Source organism: Microcaecilia unicolor, chromosome 4, assembly GCF_901765095.1.
Source record: "Microcaecilia unicolor chromosome 4, aMicUni1.1, whole genome shotgun sequence".
Classification (NCBI taxonomy): Eukaryota; Metazoa; Chordata; class Amphibia; order Gymnophiona; family Siphonopidae; genus Microcaecilia; species Microcaecilia unicolor.
This window is the reverse complement of record NC_044034.1, coordinates 371,273,610-371,286,196: the sequence shown is the minus strand read 5'-3', so window position 1 is coordinate 371,286,196 and position 12,587 is coordinate 371,273,610. Positions and strand designations below refer to the sequence as shown.

The following is a 12,587-nucleotide window of genomic DNA, read 5'->3' as shown; positions in this document are numbered from 1 at the left end:
GTTCACACGAAAAGATCATATGTAGATTACAGAATGTTATAATCTACATGTGTAAATGTGAAAAGTTATCTGCAAAGTACACACCATTGCACCTTACAGATCAGCGCTTAGGAGGGAAATAGTCAATTCTCCACCTATCAGAAAAGGCACTGGCGAAAGAAAGAAGGACGCTTGGGTGCATAGAGAGCGAGGAATGGCCAGTAGTTAAAAGGAGGTGACGATGTTCCTGTATAACACTCTGCTGAAACCTCATGTAGAATATTGTGTACAATTTTGGAGGCCACACCTTCAAAAAGATGTAAATAGGATGGAGACAGTCCAGAGAGCGGCTACTAAAATGGTCAGTGGTCTTCGTCATGGGACAGACTTACAGATCTCAATATGTAGACTTTGGAAGAAAGGCGGGAGAGGGGAGATATGACAGAGACATTTAAATACGTATATGGAATAAATGCACAGGAGGAGAGTCTGTTTCAATGGAAAGGAAGCTCTGGAACGAGGGGGCATAGGATGAAGGTGAAAGGGGACAGACTCAGGAGTAACCTGTGGAAATGCTTCTTCATGGAAAGGGTGATAAATTCGTGGAATGGGCTCTTGGTGGAAGTGATAGAGATGAAAACAGTATCTGAATTCGACTTGGGACAAGTCCGTAGGATCTCTAAGGGAGTGATAGGGAGAGTAGATGGCATGGATGGGCCGACTGGACAGGCCATACGGTCTTTACCTACCTGACATTTACATGTGTTCAAGGCGGCTCCTTATAGACCAACCCCCTCTGTGCCTGATATCTTGCACGCCCCCTGCTGGGAGTAATGCACATAATCTCCTGTGCCCCCTGTCTGAGAGGAGTGCAAGGACAGCGAAGGAGGGGCATTGCGGGGGCTGCATATTCTAACACTCCCAACCCTGTTCCTTGGTAATCCGCATGTCAGGTTAGGATTTTATTTGAGAGAAAGGTCTCATGTTGGTGACCCACATAAATGGAAAGCTGGAGAGACCCTCTGGCTCTGGTGTTCTGAGGGGCCTGAAGCATAAGCAGTGGGGAAGGGGGGCTGGTCAAATCACCCTGTTCTTAAATTCCTCTCCTGGAGGTCTCTCAAGGCTCTCTCTTACTCGGAGGTGGGAAGGGTGCAAGATTACAGCTCTCTGTGTGGAGCCTTTTCAGCTGATACCACTATCTACTCCACTCCTGCCAAAGTAATTTCACTGCAGGCCATATCCCTTCTGCTATGAAACAGTCCCAACTCCATTTTCATGGCGATAAGGGCTTGAAAACCTGTTCCAGATCTTGTTTCCAAGCAGTGAAGGTGAACAAGCAGTGGAAAGAGAGCAACGGAGGAAAAGTGAGTTAAAGCAGTGAAGGACACTGAGCAAAGAGTTCCCACAGGTGAGACAGTGAACAGAGCGAAAGCAGGAGAAGGACCACAGAGGAACCTGTTGCAGGGAAAGGGGGAGGACAAGGCAAAAGGCAAAAAAGACTGGGGAACACAGATTAATGTCATAGGTAAGAGAAGACGGGCAGAACCTCCATCGATGGAACAAGCGAATGTGGCTGAGTGGGAAAGACACCCCCAAACCCAAGTCACCAATAAATGCATCACAGATGTTTCATGGACTGGTTTGGTCAATCAATCTACAGAGAGGGGAAGATGATGATCTCCTTCAGAAAGGGAGGGGGCAGGGAGGTGGTGGTATCTCAAGGACAGTCAGTACCACCTCACTAAAGTAAATGGGGAGTGGGCACATTAATAAAATCACTTCCTACGTGAACCTTGTGCCCTTCTGAATTAACGTTCAAGCCCCTTCAGCCCCCTTCCTGCCTGAAATTTGGATAATTAAACTGAAGCCCCCATCAAAGGGACACCACCTTGTAGGGATGGAGGGGCTTGTGTGTTTCAATGACTTAGAGGGCTATTGCTGAAGGGTTACCCATATCAGACAGGCCTCTGAGGAGAAACCAGACAAAGAGTGTCCCAAACTGGGAGAGTGGTAAGATGGTGACCTGAAGTTCGTATGCCCAACGGCCCAGCTGCCCTCTGAAGTTTCGTCTTCTTTACGTACATTTCCTCTCTGCAATTGCAGTTACCTTAACTAAGAGGAAGGGGACAACCGGCGGTCAGCCGCCGATGGCCAGCATATTATCCCCTGAGCAGCAAGTGCGGGACTGCTGCGTGATGAACTGCCCACAGATGAAAGGGTTGGCGAGTCATAAGTACATAAGCACTGCCACGCTGGGAAAAGACCAAAGTTCCATCAAGCCCAGCACTCTGTCTCCGACAGCGGCCAATCCAGGCCCCAAGAACCTGGCAAAAACCCAAAATTTAATAACGATCAATGGACTTTTCATTCAGGAATCTGTCCAGATCCCCTTTAAACTCAGCAAGGCCAGCTGCCTTCTCCGGCAATGAGTTCCAGAGTCTAACCACACGCTGAGTAAAGAAAAACTTTCTCCGATTCATTTTAAACCTACCACATTCTAATTTCATCTTGTGTCCCCTGGTTCTATTATTATTAGAAAGCACAAACAAACGCTTCACATCTGTCCGCTCTACCCCACTCATTATTTTGTAGACCTCTATCATATCACCCCTCAGCCGCCTTTTCTCCAGGCTAAAGAGTCCTAGCCGTCTTAACCTCTCCTCATAAGGTAGTCGTCCCATCCCTTTTCGTCACCTTCTCCAATTCCTTTATATCTTTTTTGAGATGAGGCGACCAGTCCTTTGATTAGTGTCGGCGAAGCAGCGTCGACGCTCTTGGACCTGGAAAAAACAACTCCATCGCTCCCAAATTATTCAACCACCATGTCCAAAGGAGTGGAGGAGTAAGTTAGAGGTATATGCTGAAACGGAGGATGTTTACAGCAGAACCCGAATCGGCGGAACCACTCCTAAACACCTAAGAGAAATCAACTTGGAGTTTTTGGCTCCCGTGGAGGTCACATTGAATACCATCTGGAAGGCGCTTCGGGACCTAACGGTGGCAGTAAATAATTTTGTTTCAGATATAATTTTATTAGAGAGTTACATGGACAATTCAACTGAACCCTTTGAGAGTAAAAAATTGATATAACAAATGATTCTACATGAGCAAGAAGTGGTTATGATAATAGACCAGAAATTTTGAATAATAAAATGAATATTATTATAGATGATTAATATCGAGATTATTGTTTTTCCCAGAGTTCCGGGTATGACTCCTAAAGTTTTCCTCAGAAATATTTCCTCAAATTATTACTTTAAAAGGAGTGAAGCCTGTGAAAACTGGGATTACTTTAATCAGTGGGATTTGAATTAGAGACTTAAGAGACTTCTGGTTTTTAAAAGAGAAAGAATGTAATCAGATGTATTATTTCTAACTAATATTGGACAATAAGTATGTTTTCAATGAAATGATTTGACTATACACCGTATTGGCCTTGTAGAAGCCAACCAGATGATCAATGTGGAATAATGAATTAGACGAGTAATATCTGGGATAATCAGGTTAATACCACGTTTTCTTTTTCTGTTTACTGTGTAATTGATCTCCTTGTCTTGTTTCACTCTCCCTATTTAGTGGTCTAAGGAAGAGAATAGAATTACCTGACTGAAATAATTCCTATATATTACTTTCTCTGTATTTCCGGCAAGTTGTTTTATCGCTTGTAAAAATTTAAATGGTTATAAATAAAAAATTTAAAAAAAACCCCAAACTGAAGAATCATGACCAACCCAACTGCAATCCTGTTGGAAAGGGACTTGATATACTGACTCTCTGTGGTTACAATCAAAGTGTTTTACATATATACAGGTACTTATTTTATACTTGGGGACAATGGAGGGTTAAATGACTTGCCCAGAGTCACAAGGAGCTACAGTGGGAAATGAACCCAGTTCCCCAGGTTCTAAGTCCGCTGCACTAACCACTAGGCTGGGATTCTGGAATGTTGCTACTCTTTGGGGGTCCTACATGGAATCTTGTCACTCTTTAGGATTTCAGAATCTTACTATTCGAATGTTGCTACTCTTTGACACTGTACATGGAATCTTGTTAATGGGACTTGATGTGCTGCTTTTCTGTGGTTTTTTTGCAACTACATTCAAAGTGGTTTACATAGTATATACAGGTATTTATTTGTATATGGGGCAATGGAGGGTTAAGTGATTCATCCTGAATCACAAGCAGCTGCAGTGGGAATCAAACTGAGCTCCCCAGGATCAAAGTCCGCTGCACTAACCACCAGGCTACTCCTCCACTAGCAACATTCCATCTAGAATCTCAAATAGGGAAAGGGAACTTTGATATACCAGCTGTTTTTGCTACTACATTCAAAGCAGTTTGCAAAGTATATACAGGTACTTCTTTGTACCTGGGGCAATGGAGGGTTAAGTGACTTGCCCAAGATCACAAGGAGCTGCAGTGGGAATTGAACCCAGTTCCTCAGGATCAAGGTCTACTAAACTAGCCACTAGGCTACTCCTCCAATAGCAACATTCCATGTAGAAGCCTGCCCTTGCAGATCAGCAGTGTGGCCGCGCAGGCTTCTGTTTCTGTGAGTCTGACGTCCTGCATGTCAGACTCACAAAAACAGAAGCCTGCGCGGCCGCGTTGCTGATCTGCAAGGGCAGGCTTCCACATGGAATGTCGCTAGTGGAATAGCAACATTAACATTCCATGTAGAATCTCAAATAGTAGCAACATTCCATGTAGAATCTCAAATAGGGAAAGGGAACTGGGACTTGACATACCGCCTTTCTAAGGTTTTTGCAACTACATTCAAAGCGGTTTACATATATTCAGGTACTTATTTTGTACCAGGGGCAACGGAGGGTTAAGTGACTTGCCCAGAGTCACAAGGAGCTGCAGTGGGAACCCAGTTCCCGAGGTTCTCAGTCAGGACACTACACTAATCACTAGGTTACTCCTTCACTCCACTGTAAGAACAAAGGATTGAATAATAGAAATATTGAACTTTGTTTTACTTATCCAAATACACAAACACAAGAGGGCAAATTCCAAAAGCTATTTACCCAAGAAACACTTTGTTTGAAAACTACCCCCCCCCTCACAGGTATAACTGTGCAGTGATGATCGAGATCTATCATTTTGCTAAACCCTGTACCTGCTCTTTGCTGCTCCCCAAAAGCCGCTGCCCTAGGCTACTGCCTTGTCTTGCATAATGGCTAAGCCAGTCCTGGCCACTAGTAAAGGAGAGAGTTGCCACATCTTGAATACAAGGCATCATGATAGGATGGATGAGCCCTGGTCCTGGCTTCACTAAAACTTTTGACACTGCTTCCTCTCTCCACAGTAAGGAATCCAGGAGAGGTCCAAAGTGACCTGAGAAAGCTTCAGCAGGTTTGGAGAACAGAAGCCCAAGACAGCAAAGCACACAGAAATATCCCACGCCCAGAAATGCACCCTGTGTGGCATGCTCTGAAGTGCTCCTGCCCCCTCCCCCACCATGCTGTGGTCGAGCCAATGGGTGGGATGCAATTCTTTTGTGCCCTGTGGGGCTGCACCGATTGCACATACCTACCTCGCTGTGACCCTGAGTGCATGTCAGGGCAGGGATGCGCCCTGGTGTGCAGCAGCCTCACAGCAACTCAGATGAATAAGTCAAGGCTGTGAAATGCTAGATGTATGGGGAGGGCTACCGTTAAGGGCCTTCCTGCGAGCTGTGGGAGCAAAGCAGGTGCAAGGGACATTGTTCCCCTGTGCCACTAGGTTCAGGATGCCCGATGTAGAGACACAGGAGGCAGGTACTAGCCAAATACTGTGGCTGTATCGCCATTAGCATACTAACAGCCCTGTGAAATTAGACAGAAGGACCTCAATGTATACCCTGGTCCGAGGGAAGATGTGACAGAGCCACCCAGTTACCTGCAGACGATAAATCAAGCTGTGATCTGGCTGAATCTTATCTCCCAGGGAGCAGCACAGAGGATAAAAGAGAGGGAAGGGAAGGGTCTGCTGCCCTCATCTGCTCTGTCCCTGTGAGATCAAGCAGCCGTGCAAAGCCAAGACCATTTCCTGCCAGCACAATTTCTCTGGACCCATTGAAATTCTGCTCAGGTAGGATGGAGTAGACGGATTTGCAGCCAGTCCCGGCACGAAAACTCCCACCACCACCGACTCCTCCCTGCTTTTCCCAGCGGCTGCCCCGGGCGCTCTCTCTCTCTCACCCTCCCAGTTGCTGAACATGTACCGACTGGATGATGCCCCAGCCCGAGCTTGGCTGGGAGGAGGAGAGGAGAGACCCCCCCTCCTCCCGTGCCTGGGTGGTCGGATCTGCACCGGGACACAAAGATGCAGCAGCCCTTACCGTGTCCGCTGCTCCCTCATGGCGGAGCCCCGGTGCCCTGAGCTGCGGGAGGAGAACGGGAGCCGGACTGGCACTGCCGAGCTCGGAGAAGCTGCAGGCTAGACGGGGCGGGGCCACGGCCAGGCTCCGCCTCCACCTGCCAGCCCGAGCCGGCACAGTTAAGGGCGCACCGAGGAGTTCCTTCGGCCCCCTCCACTCGCAAAATCCGCCTCTAGGAAGGGCGGTCCCTCCCCACTTACAGGGCTGGGCCAGAGATTCAACAACACTGTGCAGCAAACTGTGTATGCGGGACAGTGTGTGTGAAGCTGTGTATGCGGGACGCAGAATGGAACGCTATGCTGGAATCTGAAGATGCAACAGAATATGCATGAAAACGCTATGCAAGACCTAGTGTGCACAGGAGACTTTGCACCGCACACCGTACAGTGCAGGCTGTTTGCATAAGAGGCAGGGGAAAGTGAGCACAAGTAAGCCTCGGTTGCGAAGGCAGTGTGAAAAGCTGTGCACAAGAGACATGGGAGGATGTGTACAGGAGGCCATAATTGCAGGACACCGTGCCCAGAAATTCCAATAAAATACACCTGTTTTATAAACACAACATAGCCTCATATGCGCCTCCATAAAATTGCTTCATATGACGACTCCCGCTAAGATTTATATCAGCTCTGAAGCAGCTGCAGATTTGCACATCTACTCTAGAAAGTGGCTCATAGTTTATACGCATCACGACTCTGCCAAACTTATGTCCCACAGAAAACCTACACATATATAACATTAACTACATTTTAAGTGTTTATACAGCCATAAAAATCTTCTCTGGGTGTGCAAGAAGCACAAGGTACAGTGTGGGCAGCAGGCTATGTGTGTAGGGAGATTATGTGCATGGGATGCAGTGTGGCAGCAGGCTGTGTGTGCAGGGTCCAGTGAGGGCAATATAATTACGTATTATAAGTGACTGAAATGCATGTTTCTTTTTTAGCAGTTGACACTGGCTTGGTGAGGAGACCTTTATGCTTTGAGTGTCATGTTTTAATGTAGAGAGGTGTGGTAGCCCTGTTAGTCTACTTTTAAAGGTAATCAATAAAAATTTTGTTTGATTTCTATTGATATGTTTTAATGTAATATCCCTCCTTTTTATTATTTATGATTTATTTTGCATGGTTTTTTTTACATATTGATTACATTACTTTTAATGTGTGGGTGTCTACTTTTTATGATTTTATGGCACTATTTTCACTCTAATTATTATGATTGTATTATGTATATATGTAATGTGTTATGTAATTACTGAAAACACATCTTTTTGATAAAATCTACGGAAAGAACCAAAACATATAAAATCCACACTCACTGCTCCGTTATACATCAACACATCCACCTAAGAATTCTCAATCCTGAAATCACACCACACTCATACCTTTAACCAAAGAAGATGTATACCATAGGCTATCCGTTGTTTATATGCTATATATTGTCCTCAGAATCTCTAGTTTTTCGTTGTTTTCCTTTCAATGTTTCTATATTCTTTTCCATTGATATATTCCTTAACGATACTCTGATTTGATTTGTTTTGTATAACTCTTCACAATGTAATCCATAACCGAATTGGAACAAAATGTAAATTCCATTATTCATAATATATTGTAAGCCACTTTGAGCCTGCAAAAAGGTGGGAAAATGTGGGATACAAATGCAATAAATAAATAAATGTGTCCCTGATGCAGGCAGTCTGCCACCGAAACGTGAAATGCCTGCGTGGTAGGACAATATAAGCACACTTTGTCATCAAAGGTTGCTCTTTCCGGGGTCCTTTTACTAAGGTACGCCTAAAAAATGGCCTGCGCTGTTGTAGGCACATGTGTTGGACACACGCCGGTCCATTTTTCAGCGCGCCTGGACGAAAGGCCTTTTTTTTGGCCAAAAATGGATATGCGGCAAAATGAAAATTGGCGCGCATCCGTTTTGGGCCTGAGACCTTACTGCCACTCATTGACTTAGCGGTAAGGTCTGACGCATTAACCGGGCGGTAATTGTCAGCGTGCGTACACTGCCAATCACTGCCCGGTTAGCGCCACGCGGTAGAAAATAACAAATATTTCTGGCTGCACTTATCGGACGCACGTAAAAAATGGAATTACTGCCCAAGGCATGCAGTAGCTGAGTGGTAGTTTCAAATTGACATGCGTTGGATGTGCGTAGGCGCCTATGCAGCGTAGAAAAAGGACCTATTAATAAATTTCTTTCATTTGATGACCACTGGTTGGTTCTTTTGGCTGCTTTGCTCCTGATATATCATTTACTCTGTTACTTGATGGTGTAGGCAGGGGCGTAGCCAGACTTCGACGGGAGAGGGGTCCAGAGCCCGAGGTGAGGAAGCAAATTTTAGCCCCCCCCCGGTGCCGGCGACCCCCCCTGCCGCCGCAACCCTCTTGATCCCCCTTCCTGCCGCCAACCCTCCCCCGCCACTGTCGCGCACCTTTGCTGGCAGGGGACCCCAACCCCTGCCATCCAAAATCCTCTTCTCGGTCGCGTGGCGTTGTCGAATGATCTGATCAAGTTTGAATCTGTTTCTGTGCATGCGTCTGACGTCCTGACGTCAGATGTATGCACAGAAGCTTGATCAGATCATTCAGCAAGCAACGCCACGTGGCCGAGAAGAGGACTTTGGCTGGAGGGGGTTGGGGTCCCCCGCCAGCAAAGGTACGCGACAGCGGTGGGGGAGGGTTGGCGGCAGGAAGGGGGGTCGAGAGGGTCGTGGCAGGGGGGTCCAGGGCCAAATCTATAGGGGCCCATGCCCCCAAGATAGCTACGCCCTTGGGTTTAGGTAACACTTTTCAGTTTAAGACAAACCACGTGGTACAGCCACGCGCCGATGGTTGAGCGCACAACTTCTACTGCGAGATTAGTGAGAAAATATTCTGCAGCGATGCAGTGAGCTAATGAGGTGCAAATTCAAAGCACGCTGAACATGAATGCTAATCAAGTACATAAGTGTTGCCATACTGGGACAGACCAAAGGTCCATCAAGCCCAGCATCCTGTTTCCAACAGTGGCCAATCCAGGTCACAAATACCTGGCAAGATCCCAAAAAAGTACTAAACATTTTATACCGCTTATCCTAGAAACAGTGGATTTTCCCCAAGTCCATTTAATAACGGTCTATGGACTTTTCCTTTAGGAAGCCATCCAAACCTTTTTTTAAACTCCGCTAAGCTAACTGCCTTTACCATATTCTCTGGCAACGAATTCCAGAGTTTAATTATGCGTTGAGTGAAGAAAAAAGGAAAGTCTGCTGGACATATGTGCGCAAGGTTTCTGCAGGAAAGGTGGCTTCACTGCGCGCATGTCAGAAGAATGTGAAGGTGCCAACTGCGCATGAAGTCAAACATTGTACTGCGCATACATTTCTCACACGTACATTTACGTGTAGAACAGTATGCACAGATGCTACTTTCATTTTCTTTGCACATGCGCACAGCAAAACTGCTGTTATCTCCTTGTCCTGCCTTTTAAAAGTTACAGAAGAAAGGAAAAATCTGGCAGTAAATCCCAAAAACCTGGCATTAAATCATCTCGACTAACCCACTGCAGAATTACGTCTACACAGAACATGTATCAGCTCCAAGGGTGGACAATAAGGAAGTGCCCGAGGGCCCCAAGGGCGTAGCCAGACAACAGATTTTGGGTGGGCCTCGGCAAGAAGTGGGTGGGCACCAAGTGTTCTCTCCCCCCCCCCCCCCCAATCAAAAATATATCTCAGCTGGCAGGAAAATGCTTCTTTCCACCATGGCAGTCTACAGCAGGCATGCGCTGAAAACTGAGCATGCGCAGGTGCCGGTATCATGGAGAGTAGCGTTTTCGTTACCATCAGAAGGAAGTCTTCAGCTGGTGGAGCTTGAGATCCCCACCAGCTACCGCTAAACATGTGCTACTGTTGGGTGGGCCTGAGCTCTAAGTGGGTGGGCCCGGCCCATTCCGGCCCACCTGTGGCTATGCCACTGGAGGTCCCACTCTCCCCTAACCTCCATTTACTTTAACCACTTTTGATAAGTGTTTAGGGGCCCATGACCCTTAATGCCAGGGACCCAGAGCAGCTGCACCGCATGGCCTGGGACGCAGCACTGGTCATATAGGAAAACCATGGTTTGATTCCTGAGCTGAGGTTCATAGGTGGTGAGGACACTGCAGCCTTTTGGGAAAGAGGGGGGTCCCATTTATTATATGAAGGTGGCACCCACTAGACAGCTTGAGAGCAGCTTTGGGTAGAGTTCTAGAGGAAACCAAGCAATCTCCCCACCCCCACTCATCCTATGCTCATCCCTGCTTCTCATTTGGAGGGCTGTTTTGGGATTCAGCTCACATCTTTTCTCGGAAGTTCAAGGTGAGTTACATTCAGGTCCTGTAGGATAAACCCTAGACCACGGCGAGGATCAGAGGAAAGAAAAGGCTGAGTTAAAAGCAAAATCTATTCTACATTCATAAAATCAGAGAGGCACGGATATTACAAACACGTAATGTTGTTGTGAAACTATGTCAATCAAAGTGTGGGGGGGGGGGGGGGAGGCTTGATTTTTAAGGTCCAATGGAAGTTCTGGAACCACTCTGTGCAACATCAGCTCCTAAAAGAGAGCCAGGCTAGGCTAGGCCAGGCCTCCTGGAGCTGGTGGAGGTGAGGGAACAAGTGCTTATCTTGTACAAACACAGACAGAGGAATGGAGCTATGGGTAGCCCTGAGCCCGTTGAGCAACCCCTCACAGAAAGCAAATACACAGACTTCAAAAACACCAGAGAACTAGTAAGTTTGATCTTCAACCAAAGAGTTTCCTGGGACCTGAAGACTCTGCATTCCTCTCTCTTCTCACCTAAATAGGCAGGGGGTAGCTACGGGTGTCCTGCCACTGTATATGGTCTGGGACTCGCACACATTTTCCCAACCTTTTCAAAGTGCTTGGAGCCCTCTCCGGCCTTCCCAAAACAGCCCATATCCTCCTTTCCTCCCCCCCCCCCCCGGAACGGCCTCCTAATCGGTGTCAGTAGACTCCTCTTATGGGCTTACCTTAGATTCCTGGTGGTCCATTGGGGGGCAATGAGGGCAGGAGCGACCCCCCCCCTCTCTCTGGCCCTAGAGGCAGCTTCCTGAAAATCTACGATGTACACATGTACGATTCTGCACTTACAGGTATAAAGTCTTCAGTGACGCTGCTTTTTCTTTACCTCTTTCTAACTTTCATAAAATGGCTCTCCCTGCTGAATACGTCACCATATTATACCTATTTTACAAAAGACTGCATGTTCAGCTACTCTTTTATAAAAACAGACTCTAAATTATGAACATGCTGCCTTGGATCTTCCCTTTCCAACCTAGATGACATTTCCCTAGTCCACCATGATGTGGTGCTGTTTGTCTATTGATATCAGTCTCTCTTTTCTGCTTACCTGTCCTTTTCCAGGGTCAGGCATTTGGCCTGCAAAAACCCATGGGAACGGTACAAAATAGGAGCAGGACTTGAGGGTGATGACCCTAAGGTGGCCAAACAGGTAGAAAAGGCGATGGTAAAAGCTCGCAGGATGCTTGGGTGTACAGGGAAAGGAATGGCCAGCAGGAAAAAGGAAGTGATGATGAAACTGTATTAGACTGGTGAGACCTCATTTAGCATATTGCATACAATTCTGGAGACCCTACCTTCAAAAAATATATACTGTAAAGAGGATGGAGTCGGTCCAGAGGGCGGCTACTAAAATGGTTAGTGGTCTTCACCACGAACCATATGGGGCCAGACTTAAAGATCTCAATATATATATTTGGAAGAAAGGCGAGAGAGGGAAGATGTGAAACATTTAAATACCTATGTGGCAAGGGAACTCTCAAGGGGGCATAGAATGAGTGTGAGGTTAGTCAAAATATGCTGTCAAGATCCTGGCGGGTGGAAAAGCAGGCTGAGGGTAGGGCTGCCAAGAGACTAGGCCGGGGCCGCCTCCTTGCCCCCGCCGCTGCCGTCCGCAGTCTCACCTGCCTGCCTCCACGGCTCCGGGCCCCCTTCATTCAAAGCGGCAGCGCAGATCACGTCTCTTCTGGCCTTCCCTCCCTGTGTCCCGCCCTCATCTGATGTAACTTCCGGTTTCCGCGAGGGCGGGACACAGGGAGGGAAGGCCAGAAGAGAGGCGATCTGTGACTGCCGCTTTGAATGAAGGGGGCCCGGCGCCGGGGTCAGGCCGCCGGCGCTGCAGTCCCCGGTCTCACCTGCCTGCCTCCTCGGCTCCGGGCCCCCTGCATTCAAAGCGG

The 12,587-nt window shown here is 47.3% G+C and overlaps 1 protein-coding gene across 5 annotated transcripts in view; it reads right to left on the bottom strand.

The window, feature by feature from the left end:
- Positions 1–12,587, bottom strand: part of DMD (dystrophin) — a 2,615,032-nt gene that overhangs the window by 178,195 nt on the left and 2,424,250 nt on the right. The window contains exon 1 of one of the 5 annotated variants that reach the window (XM_030202362.1): positions 6,305–6,856. The exons of the other annotated variants lie outside the window; for them this stretch is intronic. Within the exon in view, the coding sequence (XP_030058222.1) occupies positions 6,305–6,324 (20 nt within the window). The 5' untranslated portion in view covers positions 6,325–6,856. Of the gene's footprint in view, positions 1–6,304; positions 6,857–12,587 lie in introns of those variants that run through there. 5 annotated transcript variants of the gene reach the window in all.